This window comes from Hemiscyllium ocellatum, chromosome 37 (assembly GCF_020745735.1).
Source record: "Hemiscyllium ocellatum isolate sHemOce1 chromosome 37, sHemOce1.pat.X.cur, whole genome shotgun sequence".
Lineage (NCBI taxonomy): Eukaryota > Metazoa > Chordata > Chondrichthyes > Orectolobiformes > Hemiscylliidae > Hemiscyllium > Hemiscyllium ocellatum.
The window spans coordinates 37,347,722-37,373,950 of record NC_083437.1 but is presented as its reverse complement, the minus strand read 5'-3'; the positions used below and the strand labels follow the sequence as shown (position 1 = coordinate 37,373,950).

The 26,229-nt window shown below is 48.3% G+C and overlaps 1 protein-coding gene across 1 annotated transcript in view; it reads right to left on the bottom strand.

The window, feature by feature from the left end:
- The window catches only part of noc2l (NOC2-like nucleolar associated transcriptional repressor), a 198,610-nt gene that overhangs the window by 97,762 nt on the left and 74,619 nt on the right, over nucleotides 1-26,229 (bottom strand). Inside the window, exons 8-11 of the mRNA XM_060851925.1 lie at nucleotides 24,356-24,466; nucleotides 18,910-19,023; nucleotides 16,096-16,284; nucleotides 13,922-14,061 (exon numbers count right to left, since the gene is read on the bottom strand). Coding sequence (XP_060707908.1) covers nucleotides 13,922-14,061; nucleotides 16,096-16,284; nucleotides 18,910-19,023; nucleotides 24,356-24,466 — 554 coding nt within the window. The remainder of the gene's footprint in view (nucleotides 1-13,921; nucleotides 14,062-16,095; nucleotides 16,285-18,909; nucleotides 19,024-24,355; nucleotides 24,467-26,229) is intronic.

Genomic DNA, 26,229 nt, shown 5'->3' with positions numbered 1-26,229 from the left:
AGAGAGTGTGAGCGAGAGAGTGTGAGCGAGAGAGTGTGAGCGAGAGAGTGAGTGTGAGAGAGAGAGAATGACAGTGAGAGAGTGAGAGTGAGAGAGAAGAAATAAACAGAGACACAGGAGGGGGAGGAAAAGCATTGCTGGAAGAAATGCATAATATTGTTGAAGCTGGAGAAACTCTGCAGGACTGGTAGCACCTAGAGAGAGAGAAACAGAGTTAATATTTTGAATCCAATGTGACTGTTCACCAGAAGTTCTGAAGAATCATGTCAGACTCTGTTCTTCTCTCCATTGAGGCTATCAGTCCTGCTGAGTTTCTCCAGCAATTTCTGCTTTTATTTCTAACAGAAGTGACTAATCTCTTAAGGCAGGAGTTTGCCCAGAAGTGGATGCACAGGACAGTAAATCAAGCAGCACAGTTCTCCTGGATGTTAAAGGTTAAAGCTGAAGATTATTTCTCTGCAATATTCAGCATGCCTTTTGCCAAAGGCAGAAGTTCGTGCTCAGTCAGAATTGAAAACAGCCTCCTGAATACATTCACTAGTCTCCCTCTCCTAACAACAGGCAATGTAACCCATCGTGTTAGATCCTGCTATTACCAAGACCCAGATCTACAAGGAATGCTGCAAAAAAACACGGTTAGCATTCACAACACTTGAGTCAACTTACCCCTTTGATGCCATTTACAGAGATTGAACAGCTAAACAAAAACAAGGGCAAACCTGATTGTAAATGCTCCTTAATTGTCTGGATTAAGAGGCAGTTTCTTCTGATCACCAAACAGATAGGGTCAATGTTTTTAACAAACATACAAAACATCACTACCTGGTATGGCAACTGTACCATTCAAGATGGGAGACGGTTACAGAGAGGGGTGAGCTCGGCCCAGACAATCACAAAGGCCAACCTCCCATCTACAGAATCCATCTCCCGGGCCCGCTGTCAAGGAAAGGCCGCCATCATTCTCAAAGATCCATCCCACCCTGGTAATGTTTTTCTACAACCTCTATCATCGGGGAGAAGGTACAGAAGCCTGAACACATGCACCAGCCGGTTTCACAACAGTTTCTATCCTACTGCTGTTAGAATACTGAATGGACTCTCAAACTCTTAACATTCCCCTGTACCTGTGTTTTTGTTTCTGCTGCTGTTTACCTACTATTTACTATCTATGCTACTTAACTCTGTGATCTGCCTGTATTGATCACAAGGCAAAGCTTCTCACTGTGCCTCGGTACACAGGACAATAAATTCAATTCAATTCAAATCAAAACATAAGAAAGCCTTGCATTTGTGTAGCACCTTTCATGACCACCTCAAAACACTTTACAGCTAATGCAGTAGTGCAGGCACGTTTTCATTGCATAGCTAGGTCCCGTGAAAGCAATGGCTGGAGAGTGTGTTTTTGTTTTTGTGATGCTGATCAGGACATCGAGGATACCTCCCCTGGAAATCGTGCTATGGGACCATTTACATCCATCTAAACAAGCCCTCAGACAAACAGCAGCATCTCCAACAATGCAGTACCCCATCAGAGCTAAATTTATGTGGCAGCCTACATGTTTGCACTCAAGCCCTGGAGTGGGACTTGAACCCAGAACCCTGTAACTCAGAGCTGAGCACACTGGTCATGGAGCTAGAGCTGGTATATACACTTCTTCAGGAATTCCTGAAGAAGGGCTTATGCCCGAAACGTCGATTCTCCTGCTCCTTGGATGCTGCCTGACCTGCTGCACTTTTCCAGCAACATATTTTTCAGATCTGATCTCCAGCATCTGCAGTCCTCACTTTCTCCTGGTATATACACGTCAGGGACGAGAACGTACCAGTCATTATTAAAGTGCTCACACCTAGTGCTGACTGGAGTTCTGTCAGGTGGCTCTTAATACAGCAACGTTTCATATTTGTTACAAACAGTAGATTCATCATCGATTCAACAGTTACAGAGTGATTCCATTTCAGAAACTGTAAAAGTGAGAAAATGGGGATCAAGATGCCAAAGTTTACTGCCAAATCAGACAAACGTGGTAAATACCATGACGTTTGGATGGTAAGAGGTAGGATTCCAGCTCTTGTTCAAGATAATGGATTTTATTGCTCTCTAATGGGTTACAAGTCCCAGGCCTGGGATTACACGGTCAGAAATCCTCTACCCTGTATCTCTGGGCCTTTCTGATGGGGCAAACTGATGTCTAAAAGGACGATATCAGAATCCAGGGCTGCAACTTTTGGGGAAGGTTGAACAGGTTGTGGCCTTCTCTAAAAATGAGAAAGCTGAAGGTTTACTAATTAAAAAAAAATCACAGAATCCCTACAGCACGGAAGCAGGCCATTTGGCCCAACGAGTTAATGCTGACCCTTCAAAAGAAGATCCCATCCTGACCTGCCCAAATCCCAATTCCTGAAACCTGGGATATCCCACAGCTAGCCTACACATCTCTCAACACTACAGGGCAATTTAGCCTGGTCAATCCATCTAGTTTTAGGACTGTGGGAGGAAACCAGAGGACACCCACGCAGACACAGGGAGAATGGACGAACTCTACACAGCCACCCGAGGCTGGAATCGAACCCAGGTCCCTGGCGCTGTGAGGCAGCAGTGCTAACCACTGAGCCACCATGCCACCCCTAGTACTGGCACTTCAAAATTACAGAAGATTTTGAGTGCAGCAGGAGGCCATTCAGCCCATTGTGCTTGCAATACTTCTTCAAATGAACATCACCACCAAAAGTCAATTTGCTGTTTCTCTCCATATCCTCGCATGTTCTTTTATCCAAATAGTCATCCAGCATTCTCTGAGCATGGGATCTTACATGGGAAACAAAGCCCTTTTGTGAAGGGCACCAAACCCAAAGGACATAAATCACCCCAAAAAAACCCACTGAAGAAGTCAAGAGAAAGCTCATTCCTCAGCGTGATGAGAATACGGCACTTTCTACCACATTCAGGTCAAAAGGCATGATCTCTCTGAAGATAAACCGTTGAGCTTGACAGAGAGGGGAACGGAAGATAACGCTGAAAGAGTTTGATGATGTCGAGTTCAAGGACGCACCAATACCGGCAGAAACCAGATGGGCTGAATGGTCGGCTCGTCTCCAGTAAGGCTTATGCAATTTGTACAGCTCACCGACAACCTCGGGATCGAGGGTGACCTTTTCCGCTCGGGTCACGTGGGTCGTGAGGTGAGTCGACAAAATGACCCTGGAACTGCAGGCCCTGGTGCAGGAGGTGTTTGAGGAGGTCGGGGGGTGGGGCGTGGGCAGAGTAGGATTCTCAGGTTCTGACACACACCCTCTCGCTTGGCCTCTATTGAGTTGGAGACCCTCAGAACAATAGACCCCACCCCTCCCCCAGTTCCCGCAGACTGCAGCAGGAAATAGTCACGAGTCACTGGATTCTTCTCGGGGCTGGGCACGAAGGATATTCTGGAAGATTCCTCTGCACTCCCCGTCGTAATGGAAGTCTGGAGTAGAGAGCTCATTCGGGGAGTCACATGGAAGCTGTGGTCAACCTGACCCAGCTCAGTGACTGAGCAACGCCTCAACGCCAGGGGGTCGGGTCAGAGGGACGATGTCGATAATGGAGCTGGTGCCCGGACAGCGGAATTTGCACAGGCCTCGCTGGTGAATTGCCCAGGGCTCGGAGACATCTCAAAAGGCTGTGCCGACACACTGTTCAACTCAAGCACCTCTGACCTGCCCTTGGGAGAGGAGGCTCCCAAGATACGGCAAAGCGATTCCCACTGTGCAGTGGCTCACTGTGGATTCGCAAACTTCAGGGAGCAGAGTTAAAAATCACACAACACCAGGTTATAGTCCAACAGGTTTAATTGGAAGCACTAGCTTTCAGAGCGCCGCTCCTTCATCAGGTGATTAATTGTGCAGTGGGAGTAGATTGGAGGAGGACTCTCTATTCCCTCCTGTGATTGGTACAGATAGCACGCTGCAAATCACTGCACAGTTACTCTCAACATACCCGGGTCATGGAGCTCAGCTGTCAAATATTCCTGATGAAGGGCTTTTGCCCAAAACATCAATTCTCCTGCTCCTGGGATGCTGCCTGACCAGCTGTGCTTTTCCAGCACCACACTCTTGACTCTAATCTCCAGTATCTGCAGCCCTCACTTTTGCCCAGCTCCTGACGTAGTCAGTCTGGACTGGGGGGTGGGGGCAAGTCACCGCTGACTATGTAACCATTCCATGGTACAGGGGCACTAATTTTGTTAAAATGGCGGGAGGGGCAGCTTCACAGAGGAAGCAGCCTCCACACGCTTGCAACAGGTCACCTACATGACAACAGCAACTGCACTGCATTGGCTGTTAAATGCTGTGGCACGCCATAAATGGTGCTACATCAATGCAGCCTGCTTCCCTGCACAGCCACCATACCAACTGATGTTGAGAGTAGTGTTTGGGGATCTGTTGACGTGATTGGTATCCATGATATTTTAAAAGTGAGGAATGGGCTGAGAGACCACTTAGCGATGGCCCTTCTGAAGATGTTTTGTTTGACAGTTTTTGCTGTGGAAGACAGAACTCCACTAGACAGACAGACAGACAGACAGCTCCTCCCAGACAAACCCCAGTTCATCCAATATAGCAGCTGGACAGACAATGTTTTTTTCCAAATGCACTGTAGAATAGAACGTGTCTCTACACACAGACACACCCACACACACACCCACACAGACAGACACTCACAATACATTCACTCAGACACATACTTTCACTGTCACAGACACACAGACACAGACACACTCACACACACAGGCAATTACAATATACATACAACTGCAACTACACTGGAAACAAATACTTTTCTGATTGAGGTGGGCTTAGGGACGCTCTAAATGGCCTGAGAGATGCCAGAAAATGTGAGTCCTCTATTTTTCCATTTCTTTCTTGACCGTTTCAGACACACACTCACCCACACACCTACTCACTCACTCACTCACAGACACACACAGACTTCAGTTGGACTTGGGGAACCTTGCGCACTGTGCTCTCCCCAGTGCATCTCCATCAGCTCAGGAGGATTTACTGGGTCACCTCCACTGGACCCCGCCATATTACCCCTGACGTGGGTCACTTCAGATTGGGATCCCGTGGTAATGCCAGGACAAACGGAGACGTGGTGAATGACAGGGAACAACCCACCGAGCGAGCGGAGATCACAGGACTCTGCAGAAGCTGTTAGCATTGGGAGCTCGCTTTGCGAAATTCATCAGGGTCAAACCTTGTCTACATTATACCTGTTGCTACATAAGGACGTACAGCACATCAGTACAGGATTCTGTATGGACAAGTCTGCTGTCAGGTTTTCCCAATGCAACTTTCCAAACGCTACGTTGGACCACCGCATTTCACCAACTCACTGCAACAACAGCTTTCATTTATATAGCACCTTTACTGCAGCGCACAGTCTCGCACTGTCCCACTGTCAAATAAAATCTCCTGTCCAGTCGTAGGACAGGTTATTTGGGCAAATGACCGTCAACTGGGCGAGAGAGATGGGATTTAAGGAGAGGCTTGGAAGAGGAGCTAGGGAAACGAGGAGGTGAATTGCAGCCGTGGATGGGACAGACACGGAGTCATAGAGCACGGAAACAGACCCTTTGGTCCAACCCATCCATGCTGACCAAGTTTCTGAAATGAATCTAGTCTCACTCACTTGCATTGGGCCCATATTCCTCTAAGTTGAGAGAGTGTTGCTGGAAAAGCACAGCAGGTCAGGCAGCATCAGAGGAGCAGGAGAGTCGACGTTTCAGGCCGGAGCCCTTCATCAAGAGAGCCCTGATAAAGGGCTCTGGCCCAAAATGTTGATTTTCCTGCCCCTCGGATGCTGCCTGACCTGCTGCGCTTTTCCAGCACCACTCTCACGACTCTGATCTCCAGCATCTGCAGCCCTCCCTTTCTCCATAATCCTTTAAACTTTTCCTTTAAATTCCAGGTCTAAATGCCTTTTAGATGCTGTACCTGTACCTCCACTCACCATTTCCTCTGGCAGTACCTTCGACACACTATCCACCCTCTGTGTGAGAAAGTTACCCCTAGGCTCCCTCAGTCATGTACCACACAAACACTGAAATCAGGAACAAGGGGAAGTTTCTCAGCTCCGTGAACCTGCCTCTCCATTCCCTATGATCGCGGCTGATTGTCCAGCCCAGCTCTCGGTTCTCGATTTCCCCGAGACCCTGTCATTCTTTACGCTATAGGAATATATCTAACTCCTTGTTGAGCATTCAATGTTCTGAGCTCAACAACTTTCAGCCGCAGAGAATTCCACACGCTCACCCCTGACTGGGTGGAGGTATTTCTCCCTATTTCAGACCCCCTCCCTCACCCGTCCCGGTCCTCCACCCCCTCCCACTCTCCAACAGGTCCCCGTCCCCCTCCCCAACTGGTCCCTGAAGCTGAAATGAACGACTCTCCTGCCGGTGGACCCGAGGATGTGTGGATCAGCCGAATCTCACCGACTGGGGTAGCAGCTACGATGGGTTGAATGGCCTGCCCTAGCCCTTAAGGCATCAATTGTCATGAACCCAGGCACGCCTTTGGTCACAATCCTGATGTAGGGAATTGTCGATGGTAGAGGAGTCCCGCAGCGTCCCCCGATTTGCTCTGGGGGTTGATCGGCCTGAACCCGGTTCAGCAACTGCTGGAAGGGCTGAAGGTGACGGGGAGAAACTACAGCCTCGTCGTTGTTGGCTCCAATCAGGTTTGGCTGAAACGTGGATGGCAGCTGCTTCAGTCAGAGTCACGTCGGATCTCGAGTGAACGACTGACCTTCAAAACCCACCGCCGGTCACAGCTGGAGATGACGTTAATAAGGAGCTCCTGCTCCCATCTGAAGAGTTCGGAGTAACACACTCAGACCCATTTTATTGGATTAGTCACAAGAGAGCAACATGAAAGTTGACCATCTGCAGCTGGCTGTCTAGAAAGCTCTGGGATCTTGCATTTGACCAGAAGACCCATGAACAGCCTCCTCTAGCACATCTCCCTGTCAGAAACTCTCACTGCACAAAGATACCATTCCAATGACAAAACTGAGGTCCGTCTTTCAACCCAGACCTGAAAGCAACTTCACCTGATGGACACCAATGAGGATAGAATCAATTAATCCAAACTAGGATTTATACTGCGGGGGAATAAAAAGGCAATTGGACTTGAAATCATAACCTGAGATGCTCAATAGGTTGTCACATCTCATTCACCTGGAGAAAGATTCATTTGGGTTTCAAAGCAGAACCCACCTTGATGTTTTCCATTCTTTAAGCGGAGCCCCTTGTGCCTGGTTCAGAGCTTGAGTCATAACTCAATTCCTACAGCTCCTGAAACGCTGACAGTTCATGCTCTGCTAAATTTTGCAGCTTTCCCTGGGACCGGCGAGACTGTATCGCCAAGCAGCCACTGCCCCCTGGTGGCACTGCTCAGTACTCTCTGACAGGGGCTTTGAAAATAACCAACGTGCGCATGACCTCCATCAGACAATGACAACCCCACACCCCAACCCCAACAACTGAGAGAGAGGAGTGGGAGGGGTATCGAAGGCCGGACCATCATCCCCTCAATATTTATAAACACTGCGCTGAGAGGAAAGGGAGCACGAGGCAGGAAGGGAGGCAAAAGGGGGGCCTCGGTGAAGGGTAGGGGAAGGGAAAGTGGGTGGAGGGGCCGTGAGCAAGGAAAGGCAATTGAGAGAGCAGTCAGAGAGGGGGACAAACGGATTGGAATATGTGGCAAGGAAACAGAGTGCAGAGTGGGAGGAGGGCAAGGATCACAGCCAAGGGGCGAGAGGGTGAGGGTGGGGGCGCAGATCAGTGAGAGAGGGTGAGGGTGAGGACGCAGGGCCGAGAGAGAGGGGGTGAGGGTGAGGACACAGGGCCGAGAGAGAGGGGAGAGGGTGGGGACGCAGGTCAGAGAGGGCGAGGGTGGGGACGCAGGTCAGAGAGAGAGGGGGAGAGTGTGGGGACGCAGGTCAGAGAGAGGGGGTGAGGGTGGGGATGCAGGGACGAGGGGGTAAGGGCTTGGGCACAGATCAGAGAGAGAGGGCGAGGGTGGGGATGCAGGTCAGAGAGAGAGGGCGAGGGTGGGGATGCAGGTCAGAGAGAGGGGGGCGAGGGTGGGGACGCAGGTCAGAGAGAGGGGGGCGAGGGTGGGGACGCAGGTCAGAGAGAGGGGAGAGGGTGGGGACACAGGTCAGAGAGAGAGGGCGAGGGTGGGGACGCAGGTCAGAGAGAGGGGGCGAGGGTGGGGACAGTCGGGAGGAGGTGGGGGAGGGGCGAGGGTGGGGACGTAGGGCCGAAAGAGGGGGCGGGGGGGGGGGGGAGACGCAGGGCCGAGAGAGAGGGGTGCGGGGGTGGGGATGCAGGGCCAAGAGAGAGGGGGCGAGGGTGGGGACGCAGGATGGTGGTGGTGGTGGTCACACTGTGAGGTGGAGCCAGGTTTCTTGTTGGGTGACGCAGGAGACGTTATTTCACACAACACTTGCTGAAGTCATTGCTCTAAAGTTTCAGCGCTTTTGTGGTTACTGCTCAGTTTACTTCACTGTCCTTCTGTAAAAGGCCTCCGCTCTAACCAACATTGGGCCAGCGCTGCGATAGCCTGGAACTAGGCTGGGGGGTGGGGCAGGCGACTCAGTAACTGACCACCTCCAAGGCAGAGCATCTCTATTCCATACCTCATCCACGGCCTGATTCACACACACTCCAACCCAACCCTGGATCGTGGGTAACCCGACCAACACCCACAGGAAAAGCACGTCACAATTCACATTATAACCACCACCACCAGGCAGGCTGCTGCCTCAAACTGGTGGCACAGGGGCAATGCCCCTACATCTGGACCAGGAGACCCCTGGGTTCAAGTCCCATCTACTCCAGAGATGCACAATGCCATTTCTGAACACGGCGATCCCGAAAATATCGGAGAGCTTAGCGTGGGACAGCAGGGAGGAAAGGTGAGAAGTCAGCATCAATTCTGTATCCCCTCGATCTCCAGACCCTACACAGCAACTTACAGTCGGACTCTGTCAATCCATTTCTAACACTGCTGTTCTCAAGGTGACGGGGAAAACGAGACTGAGAGCTGCCGAGTCACCGTCAATGGGTGAATTGTTCACCTTGGTTCCCTTCCCATTTCTCGCCCTTCCCCTTCTTGCACAGGGAGTGAACAGAAACTGCAGCCACTGAGGGAGATGGGTGACACTGGGAAAGCCGCTGCAGGGAGGTTCCTGCCTCACACCGTCTTAATGTAACTGAGCTGCAGTAAAACTAGCATCGGACCCCTCACCAGCTGTGGGAGAGCCGCTCCCAATCTGAGTGCTGCCACGCACTGCATTCCTGTAGCACCCTGCGTCACAATACAGGGCTCTTGTTCTTTCCACAGCACAGGCCTCTTACTGGTGAGGTCACATTTGGAGAACTGTGTGCAGTTTTGGGCCCCGTATCTCAGGAAGGATGTACTGGCCCTGTAGCATGTTAAGAGGCGTTTCACAACAATGGCCCCAGGAATTAAAAACTTAACATATGAGGAATGTTTGAGGACTCTGGGTCTATACTTGATGGAGTTTTGAAAGATGAGGAGGGATCTAATTGAAACGTACAGAATACTGAATGGCCTGGACAGAGTAGATGTTGGGAAGACGTTTCCCTTGTTAGGAGAGACAAGGCCCCAAGGGCACAGCCTTAGAGTAAAGGGAGGACCTTTTAGAACGGGGATAAGGAGAAACTTCTCCAGCCAGAGAGTGGGGAATCTAAGGAATTCACTGCCACAGAAGGCTGTGGAGGCCGGGTCATTGAATATATTAAAGACAGAGATAGATAAGCTCTTGAGTATCAAAGGGATCACGGGTTATGGGGAGAAAGTGGGAGAATGGAGTTGAGAAACGTATCAGCCACGATTGAATGGTGGAGCAGACACTGGGCTGAATGGCCTAATTTCTGCTGCTATGTCTTATGGTCTCACTAATGTGGCCATAATTCATAAACCAGGAACCTCCTTGATCCTGAGACGTCAGTCACGTTAAGATGCAGAGCTGAAGTGGGTTGCTTAATTGAGTACATGGGACACATGTAAAGAATGACCACTGTGACTGGGTGTGTGGTACTCAGTATGTGTCAGACACGCACGGTGTTGCATTCTGTAAACAAACCCACCATTAGGGTAAGATAGGTAGCTTCCTATCCAGAGAGGGGTAAGCCTGTGGAATTGTCCCAAGAAGGGGTTGGATATAGTTCTTGGAGCTACAGGGATGAAAGGGTATGTGGTAAAAGTAGGAACAGGTTTGATGATCAGCTGTGATCATAGCGAGTGCTGGAGCAGGCTCGAAGGGCTGAAGGGCCTACTCCAACTCCTAATGTTTACATTTCTATGTCTTAACGCCTGGTTCTAACCGATACAAAGTATTCAGGAACAACAGGTACCTGATAAGCGCAGTCCACCGATTCCTACACAACAGACCGAAACAAGACACAACACGCCCAGAGACTCTAGCCACCCTGCCATACATAAAGGACATCTCAGATGACCAGACTAATCCAGTCCCTAGGCATCATGGTAGCCCACAAACCTACCACCACACTGAAACAGCTCCTGATGAATTTAAAGGACCTGTACCAACAACCAGCAGAATGAACATCATATGCAAAATACCCTGCAAGGAGTGGAACAAACATTACACTGGACAGACGGGCAGGAAACTAGCCACCAGGATACATGAGCACCAACTCGTCACCAAAAGACATGACCAACAATCACTGGTATCCACACAAACAGGCGAAGGAGGAGACCAGTTCAACTGGGACAATACATCCATCCTGGGACAGGCTCAACAAAGGCACACATGGGAATTCCTAGCGGCCTGGCATTCAAACTAGGACTCCATTAACAAACACATCAATTCAGGCCCCATTTACCAACCTTGCAGAAACAGAACTGGACATGATACCACCCACCACAACAGACGAAGACACATAAATAGCAAGTGGAACAGAACATCAGTGCTTCACTAGACGCTCACTGACGGTGTTACCTAACATGGCGACAAAATGTCTGAGAACAAATCTCCCAGCTCAGTGAGCAAACTTACAACCTGATCCACGACCTGAGCTATAAATCTTCTCCAAAATTGCAGTCAGTGACTCAGATAGTTTTGTATGTCAATCATTGGCAGTTTCAGGTATTATTGTCAAGACTAGATGTTATTTTCTAGATTTATTAATTAAATTCCCAAAGTGTAGGCCTCTAGATGAACAGTCCACTTGGACAAAGGACAGTGTCATTGCCTCAGCCAATTACGGCCTTTGAGTAGCTCCTGACTCACTTTGCCTTCTCTCTCTCAGCTACCAGGCACAGTCCTGTCCGTTTCCGCCCTGCTGTCCTCTCTCCCTGCCCCACCGTGAATCCTCTCGATTCTGGACTGGAGCAGAGTGCGTTCTCCATTCACCTGTCCCTCTACACTCACCACACTTAAACCCACACAACTCCCCACCCACCTCCAGCTTTCCATCAAATCGGAGAGATTCTCACACCAGCTCTCCACCTGAACAACATTCAATACAAGAGGTGCACTGGGAGGCAATGTATTCATCCCGGGAGAAACAAAAGACAGACTCAGAATACAAAATCCACAGAAAAGCAAAACACTGCAGATGCTGGAAATAGGAAACAAAAGAGAATGCTGGAGAAGCGCAGCAGGTCTGACTGCACTTGTGGAGAGAGAGAGACAGAGTTAAGGGGTTCACTTCAGAACTGAAGTGGAGTTATATTGGACTCAAAGCATTCAGTGTTTCTCTCTGCAAGTGCTGCCACGTTACTCCAGGACCTTCTGTTTGCAGTTTGTACACAGAAACCCTACAGTGTGGAAACAGGCCATTTGGCCAGTCGAGTATGCACTAACCCTCTGAATGCTACCCCAACACCCTATCCCTGTAACTTATTTCCCATGGTTAATCCACCCAGTCTACACATCTTTAGACTGTGGGAGGAAACCAGAGCACCTGCAGGAAACCCACACGGACTGGGAGAGGAAGTGCAAACTCCACATAGACAGGCATCCAAGGCTGGAATCGAACCCAGGTCCCTGGTGCTGTGAGGCAGCAGGGCTAACCACTGAGCCACCCATTACATTGAGATGGAATCCACAGAGCAGTGCAAATGTCCAACACTGTGTTCCAGTACTCATTCCCTTTTGAGTAAACTCAGCCCTAATACAGTAGCAAATGAAGCAACATCTCACCAAATACAACAGACATGACGGCACTGGCCAAGTAAAACTTGTGGGTGCATCCATCACTTGCAAATGCTGGGCATATCAACCACGCAGCTTTGGATTATTTGATGCATCACAATTGATGGGACAAACTCATTCCGAGTATTTGACAGTATCCTTGGTTTCAGCATTGGGAGAACTGACCGTAAAGGCTGTGCAATCCTCAGTGAAGAAATTAAGAGAAAAATAGCATTGGAGAAGACACTTAATTACATGAAAGTATTTCAAACAGCATCACAAAAATCCATATTCAGATCAATGGGAAACCAGAGGACATGAGCTGATCAGCATGGATGTGTCAGATAAGTACGTCTCTCACATGGTTTGATGATGATTTAACAGGACGTTTTACATGCCATCATTTCACAAAGTCTAATCCGACGGGATGTTACCAGCCCCACACGGAGGGTGTGCCCTCCTGGTTTTACAAACTTTCCACATCTCCAACCTTCAATTTTAGAAACAAACCGAGTGCCGATGGCAGCTAGAGGAACAATGCCAGCCCTCAGCAACATGGCACAAACCACCCCAAGGCATCCTCTCCTATCAATCTCATCAGGATTTGATCCTCTGCATTTCAGGAAGGGTGTTAATGCCTTGGGGAGAGGGAGTGAGGGGGGGATTTGATGGAAGGGATTTGGGGGGCTTTAGGGTTGGACTGTGCCAGGAGCACAGGTCTTCAGTGAACATGGACAGACTGCAGGAGCTGGGATTGTTTCCTGCAGTGTGGAAACAGGCCCTTTGGCCCAACCAGTCCACACCGACCCTCTGAAGAGTAAGCCACCCAGACCCATTTCCCCTCTGACTAATGCACCGAATATTACAGGCAATTGAGCATGGCCAATTCACCTGGCCTGCACATCTTTGTGACTGTGGGAGGAAACCGAAGCACTCAGAGGAAACCCACACAGACACGGGGAGAATGTGCAAACTCCACACAGACAGTCACCCGAGGCTGGAATTGAACCTAGGACCCTGGTGCTATGAGGCAGCTGTGCTAACCACAGAGCCACCATGCTGCCCCTTATGTTTATTATGATTAAAGAGATCCTTATTTTTAATTCACTTGTGGCACATGGGGACAGACATAGATAGTGATTAGGATAAATAAACGCTATAGTATATGGAAAAAACTGTTCCTTTGGCTAGATTTGTGGTCAGGCATTTTGTTTATTCATTGTTGGAATGAGAGTTTCACTGGTAGGACAGGAGTAACTGCCCCTCCCCACTGCCCTGAAGGAGGAGATGGTGGTGGTGGTGGTGGTGAGCTCTATTCTTGCATCACTGCAGTCCCCAGACCGGTAGGGACACCAACAGGATCACTGGGGAAGGAATGCCAGGATGTTGACCCAGCAACAGCAAGGGAATAAGGACATAGTTCCAAGTCAGGATGGTGTGGGGGCTGGAGGGGAAATTACTGGCAATAGCGTTCACTCTAATGCAGCCCAGGGCAAGTTAATTGCCTTTAGGATTAATGGGAGAGATGGTTTCAAAGAGACAAACCACTTCTTCTGAACCCATCCAAGTCTGCAAAGTGACGGCGATGGGAAAACGAGCAAGCTCCCAATTCCTAACAATTATTGTTTACACCAACTCTCTCTGTTGCCTGCTCTCAGCACAGAGACAACATCATACATCACAGGTACTCACTTGATACAGCCAATAGTAACTTGAGTCAGTGGATAAATGAGTGGCTCCAGAACTTCATTGGGATAAATGGAACTCAACACACGACACCAAAGGTACAGGCAATGGACGAACTGCCAGTTGTAGACGGACTGATAGGTCTCCTGAACACAAAGAAAGAATTGTGAGAGGGAGAAAAAAAACAGCAGATCCTTAACGATGCCAAAACCGTTGAGCTGGGATTCACTGTAACCCAAAATACGGCCACTACGCCTTAAAAGACACTTGTATTAAAAAGTGTTTCACATTTCTCTAGTGCCTTTCTCAACCTCTGCACCTTCAGCCAACAAAGCACCTTTTGAAGAGTGGCCACGATGGTATTGCAGCCAATTTGTGGACAGTAAGATCCCACAAACATCAACGAGGTAACAACCAGGTGAGCGGTCTCTATCATCAGGAACACAATGCCTGAAAGGTTACTAGAAGTCGGTGATGGGCTAAATATTGCCCAGGTTAGTGAGTCAAACATCCCTGTTCTCTTGTGGAACTGCCCCACGTTAAAAATTGTTTTAAACGGCCACTTAGACGGGTTGCCCTGGCATTGGAAGGACATGGAGAGACTGCAGCAAAGGTTGACAGGGTTAGAGGTTTCGAGTTAGGAGGAGAGGCTGGATAGTGAGGGTCCTTTTTCACCAGAGTGCAGGAGGTTGAGAGGGGAACATCACAGAGGTGTATAAAATCATGATGGCATAGAGAAGGTGGAGAGCAAAGGTTTTTCCTTCAGTTTAGGGGAGTTCAAAACTAGGAGGCATTATTTTAAGGTGAGAGGAGAAAGACCTAAAAGAGTTTTCCACTCTGGGAATGGTTCAAACTGGAATAAACTGCCAGAGGATGTTTTAAAGGCAGGTACAGTTACAACATTTAAAAGAGATTTGGACAGGCACTTGAATAGGACAGATTTCGAGGGAAATGGACCAAGCGCAGCTAAGTGGGACTAGTTCAGTTTAGGAAACTTGGTCAGCACAGACGAGTTGGACCGAAGGGTCTGAATGACTGCATGATATCGCTCGAAGAGCTGATGCCCTCGGGGAGTACTACAACAATTTGGCATCTTAAACTAAACCATGTGGTGGGAGATGGGGTAATAGAGTGTGTAAAAAATGAGGTCTGCAGATGCTGGAGATCACAGCTGCAAATGTGTTGCTGGTCAAAGCACAGCAGGCCAGGCAGCATCTCAGGAATAGAGAATTCAACGTTTCGAGCATAAGCCCTTCATCAGGAATAAGAGAGAGAGCCAAGCAGGCTAAGATAAAAGGTAGGGAGGAGGGACTAGGGGGAGGGGCGATGGAGGTGGGATAGGTGGAAGGAGGTCAAGGTGAGGGTGATAGGCCGGAGTGGGGTGGGGGCGGAGAGGTCAGGAAGAGGATTGCAGGTTAGGAGGGCGGTGCTGAGTTGAGGGAACCGACTGAGACAAGGTGGGGGGAGGGGAAATGAGGAAACTGGAGAAATCTGAATTCATACCTTGTGGTTGGAGGGTTCCCAGGCGGAAGATGAGGCGCTCCTCCTCCAGCCGTCGTGTTGTTGTGTTCTGCCGGTGGAGGAGTCCAAGGACCTGCATGTCCTCGGTGGAGTGGGAGGGGGAGTTAAACTCTTTAACTCTCCCTCCCACTCCACCGAGGACATGCAGGTCCTTGGACTCCTCCACCGGCAGAACATAACAACACGACGGCTGGAGGAGGAGCGCCTCATCTTCCGCCTGGGAACCCTCCAACCACAAGGTATGAATTCAGATTTCTCCAGTTTCCTCATTTCCCCTCCCCCCACCTTGTCTCAGTCGGTTCCCTCAACTCAGCACCGCCCTCCTAACCTGCAATCCTCTTCCTGACCTCTCCGCCCCCACCCCACTCCGGTCTATCACCCTCACCTTGACCTCCTTCCACCTATCCCACCTCCATCGCCCCTCCCCCAAGTCCCTCCTCCCTACCTTTTATCTTAGCCTGCTTGGCTCTCTCTCTTAATTTAATAGAGTGTGTGACAGGAAGTAAACAACAAACACATCCAACATTTTGCACCGGTTTCTCTTTCCATATTCTGCTTGTACGTTCGACTCTGCCACGTGAACCCAGTACAAATGGAGAGAACTGAAACATTAACAAGCGATCACAATGTAAAAGAAAAACAAAAAAAGAAACTGTTACCTTTTTCTTCATCACCATCGCATTTCGGAGATGGATAGCCAGCTGCCTGATGTAAATGAAGGCATGTTGGTATGTCACCTGGGTGTCTAACGCGTACATCTCAGTCAAAGTGCGCTGCATGAAGTTTATGAGGGGCAGCACGTTTGGTGACGTGAATTTGCAATTCTTCACATAGGCGACATACGTTTGCTGCAGACAGCGAGAGAAAGACAGAGCAAGGCAACAGGATAAATAAACGCCCCTTACGTAGCCGTTAACGTTTCCTACCATCGGGTCTCTGCTCAGGATTTGCTTTGTTCACACGTCTCTTAGACAACATCTCCCCCTCCCACTCCAACGGGGAGTCAGCTCTCCTTGGAGTCACCAGGCCAGGTGACCCAGCGTTAATGCTTAAAAAGTTCACACTTGAATGAGGACAATCTACACTGACGGAGGATTCTCTAACCACAGGAGAAAGTGAGGACTGCAGATGCTGGAGATCAGAGCTGAAAATGTGTTGCTGGAAAAGCGCAGCAGGTCAGGCAGCATCCAAGGAACAGGAGAGTCGACGTTTTGGGCATGGCACTCACATATTGTGAAGACAAGAGATGAGGAGACATGTCTTCTCTCTGAGGGTTGCTAGTCTCTGCTCAGGAAGCAGTTTGGAAGATGTGTTTTTCAAATTATTCAGCTGAGGTATATCGGTAATCAGGAGGACAGGAAAGTGGAGTTGGGACCACAACCCAGATCTTATTCAACAACAGATGAGGTACAAAGGGCCTATGCTCCTGACAAAATGGCCACATTTTTAGTGAATGCTGCTATTCAGAGGGGTGGCGATACTCCACTTCCTAACCGCGGAGTTCCTCCCTTACCCCTCCCCACCTCAGATGTTTCTTTGTTCTTTCACAGGATGTAGGCAACACCTGCATCATGTTTTTATAACCGTCAATGATGGTCACCATTACGGAGACCAGGAAACCATTTTTACATTGGTCATCCCGAGCTGCCCTCAAGGTGACAGTGCGGAGCCAGCTCCTTGACCACATTGGGCCATTTCTAAACCCCCTTCCGAGCGGAGCACCATTGCAGTTTGTTTGGAGTCACATGGAGGCCAGACTGGGTAATGACGGCAGATTTCCTTTCCAGGAAGATATACTTGACCCAAGTAAGTTTTTACAAGCAATCAATACTAGTTTCCGGGCCACCATCACAGAGACTGGCTTTCTATTTAAGTTAAAAATCACACTACACCAGGTTATAGTCAACAGGTTTATTTGGAAGCACTAGCTTCTGGAGTGCTACTCCTTCATCGGGTGGTTGTGGAGTGTAAGATCGTGAGACACAGAATTTATAGCAAAAGTTTACAGTGTGATGTAAAACAAGTTTTGCGATTTACATATGAAAGAACTGAAACCAACATGGTCATTCTAACAAACAATCCAGGTCTTTTTCAATATATAATTTCAGTCACATCACATTGTAAACTTTTGCTATAAATTCTGCATCTTATGATCTTATACTCCACAATCACCAGGTGAAGGAGCAGCACTCTGAAAGCTCGTGCTTCCATTTAAACCTGTTGGACTATAACCTGGTGTTGTGATTTTTAACTTTGTACACCCCATTCCAATACTAGCATCTCCAGATTTAGATATTTTATGACCATCCTGCTCGGAGATGTTATGACATACTTATGGAGCCGGTGGGTCTTGAACTCAGACCCCCTGATCTAGGGGTAGGGATATTGCCACTGTGTCAAAAAGCCTTCAATATTCCAGATTTATTTGATTGAATTTAAATTCCCTTGGTTGTGTTGCAGTGATGGGAACTTGTGTGTCCATCTCCAGATGACTGATTCAGTAACTGTGGCCATTAAGTTTGAGATGGAATATGCCCACAGAGGCTGAAGATAAAAACTTCACAGTTTTGTTATTTTGTGGATAAACTTACTGAGCCATAGGAATAAATTTCGCTTTTTTTTTAAAACATATACTTGAGATAGTGAACAAAACTGCAGCACCCCAGACATTTCAGTCCATCACTGCTCCTTAATCAACAGAGCACCACCAATTATTCAGAAATAACTCTCTGACATTTCAGCAGATTATCCTTGATCTTCAAATGCAAAAAATGCTCCAGTAAGACCTAGTCTAAATAAATCAGAAACTACTTTTTCAAAAACTTTGCAATGATCACTTTTTGTTTAAACTAAGTTTCTGCAAATAGGTCTGGCCCTCTTTTAGCTAATTTTAAACATGTTAGAAGGACAGGGAAGGGTGGGGTCTCAGTTCAAGTCCCAACTGTGCCTCACCACCCAGAGGAACTGGATTCTAATCTAGTGCTCATGTCTGTTGCTGAACAACCAACTGTCTATCGACTGCTAAAGAGAGAGGCTCTTTAAAAGCAGGAAGAGAGGAGTGTAGATACCTAATGTCATGTACGGTATTTTAAAGAGAGCTTGCCCTTTCTGAAACAGATAACAGTGACCCCTGTTCAGCTGCTTACCTGCTGAGAACTCTCTCTCTCAGTGAGGAGTTCTGAAACGCCCTGGATTCGAGTTATACTCCACCCAGAGCAATGTCCGAATGCTAAGTGCTAACTTCAGTGTCACCTCCAACCTTGGGGCAGGATCTGCCAGCCAGGTTACTTTGCAACCTTTCAGACCCGTGTACAAATCACTGCTGCTTCTCATTGACATGGAAACAGTGGTATAACCTCACAATGAGCAAGGGAACATTGCACATTTACCAAAAGCCTCACATTTTCTGGTAACTTAGCAAGAAAAATAGTTATCCCACAGTGTAAGTGCATTTTCACGTGCACTATAATTACCTTCAGCACTGGTTCCAGATACACATCTTGCTTGTATCTGCATATTTTGTTAAGAATTAGGAACGCCAGAACTCGCACCATCTCCTCCCCCGTGCTCCACTGCTTAATGGTTTGCTGAGGGCACAGAAAAACATAGTTAGCAGGGAGAAGCTGTCAACCCCAATAAAATGGTTAAGACGTACTTCAAACTGCGATGATCACAATCAGTGTAAGGTAAACTCCAATTTGGGCGTGAAAATATTCCTGGATTTTATTTCCCCACCGTGCCAAAAACAGCTGCTCGCCTTTAAGCACATCACACTCACAATAGAATCCCGGCAGTGTGGAAGCAGGCCATTCAGCCCATCAAGTCCACACCGAACCTTCAAAGAGCAGCCCAGCCAGACTCCCCTCCCTTCCCTATCACCCTGTATTACCATGGCAACCCCACACAGCATGGTCCATCCCACCTGACCTGCACATCTTTGGACTGTGGGAGGAAACCAGAGCACTGGGGGGAAACCCATACAGACACGGGGAGAACGTGCAAACTCCACACAGACAGTCTCCTGAGGCTGGAATCGAACCCGCGCCCCTGGCGCTGTGAGGCAGCAGTGCTAACCACTGAGCCTAGTGATTCCTTTACACAAAAATCAAGCTTGGAATCTGAAAGTTCCATCTCTCGACGGAGGCAAGTCCAGCAAATTCTGTTTTAACCAGCACCTTCTGAACAGACACTTGGCAAACCGGCAAAAAATTATATCCCTCAAATACCAGAAGTTTACTGTATCGTTGCGATCTTCATGATGTCTGAGTCGTCAGTGGAGGGTGCGTGCGAGAATGCTCCCTGCCAGTAAGTTATTTTTTAAGTGATCAGTGCTGTGAGTAAAGTGTATCAGTGATGGATATACCCCCTGCATTACTTGGTGTGAGTTTTTACGTGGATCTCTTGATCAAATGGAACATTTGAGCCACTGGCCCCATAGATTTCAATTAACAAAATATTTGCTGCACACTAAAAAAAATCTCAACACACAAAGTGATCCGGTGGGTTAAGCTGCTATTTCAAAGTATGTGAAAACAGCACCAGATTAATGAAGAATCCAGCTCAAGGAACCACATCACTCAGTCCAGGGGAACTCTTACAAGTGGCAGGCAAGGGGCACTGCGTTGGTCACTGACTCTGTTCCTGTGCCTCACCACCCAGCAGAGGAACTGTAACCAGAGCCTTCCAATCGAATGCTCATGCTGACCCAACCAACTTTGCATCGACCTCTAAAGAGAGGCTCTTCAAAAGCAGGAAGAGGGCAGCGTCAATGCCAAATGTCTTGTGCGGTATCATATTTTTGAAAATAGACAACAGCACAAATCACTCAGTGAAGGTGTTGAGAGGTTTGCCCATACTGGTCTTGAGATGGCAGACACATACATTCTGCCAGCTCCTCTTCAGCTGCTAGACCAGGAAATGGATTGTCAAATGACTGGGCCCCTCCGAGCAGAGCGCTTTAGGGAACATCTCCAGGACATCTGCACCAATCAACCCCACCGCCCTGTGGTCCAACATTTCACTCCCCCTCCCACTCTGCTGAGGACATGGGGGTCCTGGGCCTCCTTCACTGCCGCTCCCTCACCACCTGATGCCTGGAGGAAGAACGCCTCATCCTCTGCCTCGGAACACTTCAACCCCAGGGCATCAATGTGGACTTCAACAGTTTCCTCATTTCCCCTTCCCCCACCTCACCCCAGTTCCACACTTCCAGCTCAGCACTGTCCCCATGACTTGTCCTACCTGCCTATCTTCTTTTCCACCTATCCGCTCCACCCTCCTCCCTGACCTATCACCTTCATCCCTTCCCCCACTCAACCATTGTACTCTATGCTACTTTCTCCCCACCCCCACCCTCCTCTCACTTTTCTCTCCACCCTTCAGGCTCTCTGCCTTTATTCCTGATAAAGGGCTTTTGCCCGAAACGTCGATTTCGCTGCACTTTGGATGCTGCCTGAACTGCTGTGCTCTTCCAGCACTACACTAATCCAGAATCTGGTTTTCCAGCATCTGCAGTCATTGTTTTTACCAAAATGAATATTGTAGACAAACTCATCCTTAATCACTCTAACGTAGCCCATTGCAAATGTGCTCCAGCACAGCACAGTGCTCGTGTGGAGTTTGGTGGTTTATAGGACTTTGGTTAATATGTTCTCATTGAGAGTGAGGAGGGAAGGGTATTTGCCATTCTTATTCAGACCCAGAATCAGAATACAGATTAATCTGCTTCATAAGGGACTCTGAGACAAGTAAGGGATTGTAGCCCTGTGCTAGCTGCTTGACCACCATCTTGCTTCTCGAGAGCTTCAGTGGGAGGAAACCAGCAGTGTTTACTTGCTGCCAGGCACCACACACACGCACGCTAATCTGGCAGTGCCAGAGAGATGCCTGTCCTTTTGAGGGACCTGGACTGATTTGCAGCTCCATAACCTCCAAGAACGTGTACAGGCTATGGCCAGGCGTTACTGCTCATCCTGTCCAGTGACTGTGAAAAAAAAAACCAGACTGTCCAACCAGGTAGCCACACTGTGGAGGGGCCTATGGTGGGCTTGGGATGGATAAGGTCAAGAATCAGTCAGGCAAAAGTGAGGATTGCAGATGCTGGAGATCAGAGTCTAGATTAGTGTGGTGTTGGAAAAGCACAGCAGGTCACGGTGGCACAGTGGTTAGCACTGCTGCCTCACAGCGCCGGAGACCCGGGTTCAATTCCCGACTCAGGCGACTGACTGTGTGGAGTTTGCACATTCTCCCCGTGTCTGCGTGGGTTTCCTCCCACAGTCCAAAGATGTGCGGGTCAGGTGAATTGGCCATGCTAAATTGCCCGCAGTGTTAGGTAAGGGGTAAATGTAGGGGTATGGGTGGGTTGCGCTTCGGCGGGTCGGTGTGGACTTGTTGGGCCGAAGGGCCTGTTTCCACACTGTAAGTAATCTAATCTAATTGTCAGGCAGCATCCAAGGAGCAGGAAAATCGATGTTTCGGGCAAAAGCCCTTCATTAGGAATGAGATCAAAAATCACACAACACCAAGTTATTGTCCAACAGCTTCATTAGCTCCTTCCTCGGGTGTTGTTTGACTTTGTCTAAACAAGACAATCTAGCAGGGTGAGGGCAAGTGCGCAAAAGCTTCGAGTGACAGCAATCCTGGGAGAGACATTGAGGCTGCATTTCCAGAGGACCGGAGCTCAGACCCAGCAGAGAGTTAACACTCAGCCAGAGGGAAGCTCAATACAGCTGGTAACCCATACACCACAGATAAGCCAGTGCAGTAGAGGGGCTGCTGCAATTAAATATTCCAATCCATCACCCATTGTCATTAAGCACAAGATATCACAATGTATTTCAAAACGCTGGCTATGTGAGAACATTTATAGTATTTAGATACTGCGCTCATTAACTAGCTACGGCGAATTACTATATATCAACGCCTATGCTATTTATGTGTCACAACACTGTTTTTAATGATCAGTATAATTTGTTCTATCTAGACTCTTTGATGCAGAAGCACGTAGGGGTAAGGGTAAGGGGAGGGAGGAGGAACCTGAACATATTTCTTTTGCAACAAAAACAACTTATGTTTTAGTAGCACCCTTGGCATAATAAAACGTCCCAGGGTTTTTCATGTAAGCACGGGTTTGTTGGGGGTAGGGGCTCAGTCTCCATTCTGTCCAACCGATGGGAAATGGGAACAATTTTGTCATTCCGGTTACCCAGCACATCAGGATCAAGAGATCCCGGCTCACTTACAGCCGAGCGCAAAGGCAGAACAGATCTCTCTTCCTCTCTGCATTCTGTCCCATCAACGTTAAAGGAACTAGGTCACTGAGTATATCCAAGGAAGTTATTGTTAAAAGGCATCACAAGGAAGGGAGAGATAGCAGAAACTTGGCATTGAGATGGAGGAGAAAGCGAGGTCTGCAGATGCTGCAGATTAGAGCGTAAAATGTGTTGCTGGAAAAGCGCAGCAGGTCAGGCAGCATCCAAGGAACAGGAAATTCGACATTTCGGGCATAAGCCCTTCTTCAGGAATGAGGAAAGTGTGTCCAGCAGGCTAAGATAAAAGGTAGGGAGGAGGGACTTGTGGGAGGGGCGATGGAGATGTGATAGGTGGAAGGAGGTCAAGGCGAGGGTGATAGGCTGGAGTGGGGTGGGGGTGGAGAGGTCAGGAAGAAGATTGCAGGTTGGGAGGGCGGTGCTGAGTTCGAGGGAACCTGCAATCCTCTTCCTGACCTCTCCACCCCCACCCCACTCCAGCCTATCACCCTCATCTTGATCTCCTTCCACCTATCCATCTCCATTGAGATGGAGGATCAGCCATGTTCACGGTGAATGGCAGGGCAGGCTTGAAGGACCGAATGGCCTATTCCTGAGCCTAGGTTTTGTGCCTCAAACCCTGTTGTCCACTTCTCACAACACCGTGACCTTGCGTGAAAATGCCATCTTTGGAGTCATGATCAAACCTTTAGGTGGACTACAGGTTTGGCTGGGCCAATCACAATTCAGAGAAGTGGGCTGCGAGGTCACGGTGGGGGTGGGTGGATGGTGGTAGATGGCAGGAATACGTTGGATTGTTTTTTTTTGTCTTCGTTCACGGAACATGGCCATCACTGGCCAGGTCAGCGTTTACTGCCCATCCCTAATTTCCCAGAAGGCATTTAAACGTCAACCCCATGGCATGGAGGTCAGAACAGGTCGGAACAGCAGACTTCCCTTCCCAACCAGCATTGGTGAACCAGATAGGTGTTCACGATAAGTAGATAAATTGAACAGGAAAATCCTGGATCATCCAAAGATTTGCAGAATCGTACAGAAGAGGCCCCTTTGAATCCACCTGACGTACAGAAATTACTAAACCTACACTCATCCCACTTCCCTGTAGCAGGCCCTTATAATGTTTCAAGTGCTCAGCCAAGTACTTGTTAAAGATTGTGAGGGTTCCTGTCTCTAGTCCCATCCGAGGCACTGCATTTCAGACCCCCACTAACCCTCTGGGTGAAAAAAAATGTTCCTCAAATCCCTTCTAACCTTATGTCCCTTGTTATTGACCCTTCCACAAAGAGGAACAGCTGCTTTCCATCCACCCCGTCCATAACCCTTGGAAGCTTATACACCTCTATCAGACTCCCCCTTCAAACTTCTCTGCTTTCAAGAGAACAACCGGGTTTATCCAGTCTCTCTCCAGCTGGTTTACATAGTGGGTGCATAAACCATCTCCTGCGTGGTCAGAGTCCTCCCGAAATTTTACCCTGTCTTTTCCTGGTATTGCCATAAACCACATCCAGAATTTTGTACATCCCCACGAACGCCTGTGGATTCAACATTTGACCGGTAATCCCCTAGCTTCATACTGTTGCGCACACGCCCTCCATACGAGTCTCAATAGTTTATGACCCCCACATTTATAACGGGACAAGACAGATCTTACCTTCAGAAGGAGTCGGCACTGCTTCGGGAAGCACATGTAGTAGGATACTAAACAAAGCACGTGCTGCAGAACAGCATGAACAACAGTGGCCTCCGTCAAACTCGATAGGAGCTGAAAGGAAAAAGGGTAGGACAATGATTCAGTTTCTTTCCAAAGATCTCTCGCTAACACTTTGAGCTCAGCAAGGAAACATACCACCGGTGAGAAACGTTGGGGTGATGACTGATAGCGAGAGTAAATCTCATGCTCAAAACAGAAAGGAAGAGGGAGATACCAGCAAAGTGTCGAGTTACCAGCATTAGCGGAGGTTCACCAGACCAGTTCCTGAGGAGTAACATCTATCCTACAAAGGGAGAGCTAGGAGACTGGCCCCCTGTATTCCCTGGAGCGGAGGAGGAGGAGGAGAGGTGATTCCATTGAAACTTACAAATTCCTTCAAGGGTTCGAAGGGGTGATACAGTCTGGATATCTCCCCTGGCTCCGAGGATCCAGAATGGAGACAGATGTTTAGGACAGGAATTAGAGGAATTTCTTCACCCAGGGGTGAGGAACCTTGAGAGTTCTCTCTCGGTCGAAAACTGTGGTGGCTCTGTCATTACATTCAAGGCTGAAATCAAGATGTCTCGGCAGTGTTTACATCAAGGGATGTGGGGATATCATCAGATGGCACTGGGATAGATAACCAGCCGTCATCTAGAAAGGTGGGGTAGATTTAAGGGACCAAATGGTCCACTCCTCATTCTACATCTTTAAGTTTAAGTGACAGTTAAAGGTAGGAGATCGCTGTCTCCATGACGATAAATCAGAAACCTGAAGTGCCAATGAACACTCTTAGCTATAAAATCCAAAGTGCATTTTGTAACAAACGTCTGCAACAGCCAAAATATTGACTGCATCTGTAACTTGCTACAAGGTTCTGTACATATCCATGAAATATCGCATCTGGGGAGTTTCAGGGAAATACCAAAAGGGAGAGAGACATAATCCAAAGAAAGAAAAAGACTGACTGTCTTCCACCCATTTCTCAGCAGGGAGCCACCTCTTGAAGAACTGCGCGATTTTGACATTCCCACAAAAAAAAAGTCAAAAACTGATTGCAACACTAAGTAATACTACTTTTCCTTTTATTCCTTTTCTGTATCAAGATTTCTACCAAGTTACTTGTACCCAAGATGGCGCCATTGGAGGCAGCCATTGTCAAAAACTTTCACTGTACTCCTACACGTGACAGTAAAAGGATATTCTATTCTATATTGTGTGCATGGTGGTGAACTGATTACCTAGAGTGTGGATCAGTTTGCTGCGAGGGTCACAGATTTGAGAACGGTCATTTAAACAGCCCTGCTTTGCAGGGAAAGGGAGATAGCAACGCTCTCACTCACTGAGTGTTGCCAGGCAGGCAGTGCTGAAAGACATCAGGAGTTTAATTCAACTGACAAAGCCAACTACCAACATCCATGCTACTGCTGACCGTCACTACTACAGGGACAGTGTTCAACCATCTATGGTTCACAACCATTTCAGACACTGATACATTTCGTTAAACCTTTATATTTTTGGAATCTCCTCTATTGCGAATCCACGTATATGCATGATGCGTTACTAGTTCTGCTTACATTAACTTATAAACTTACTACAGGTCGTTCTGCTATAACACGTGCTTCGCCAGCGCGAAATGGCTATAACACGATTGTGGACGTCGTTTGGATAATGCAAAGTTTCTACTAAATAGGTTAAAGCGATTTTCTATCAGTGATCGTCTACAGCCTGATTTTCTACAGCAGTTTTCCATAGCGCAAGGTGACAGAGGAACCCTACTGTTGGTTTATAGCAGAATGGCCTGAACTTTTGTGTTTTCGACAAAGCCTGAAACT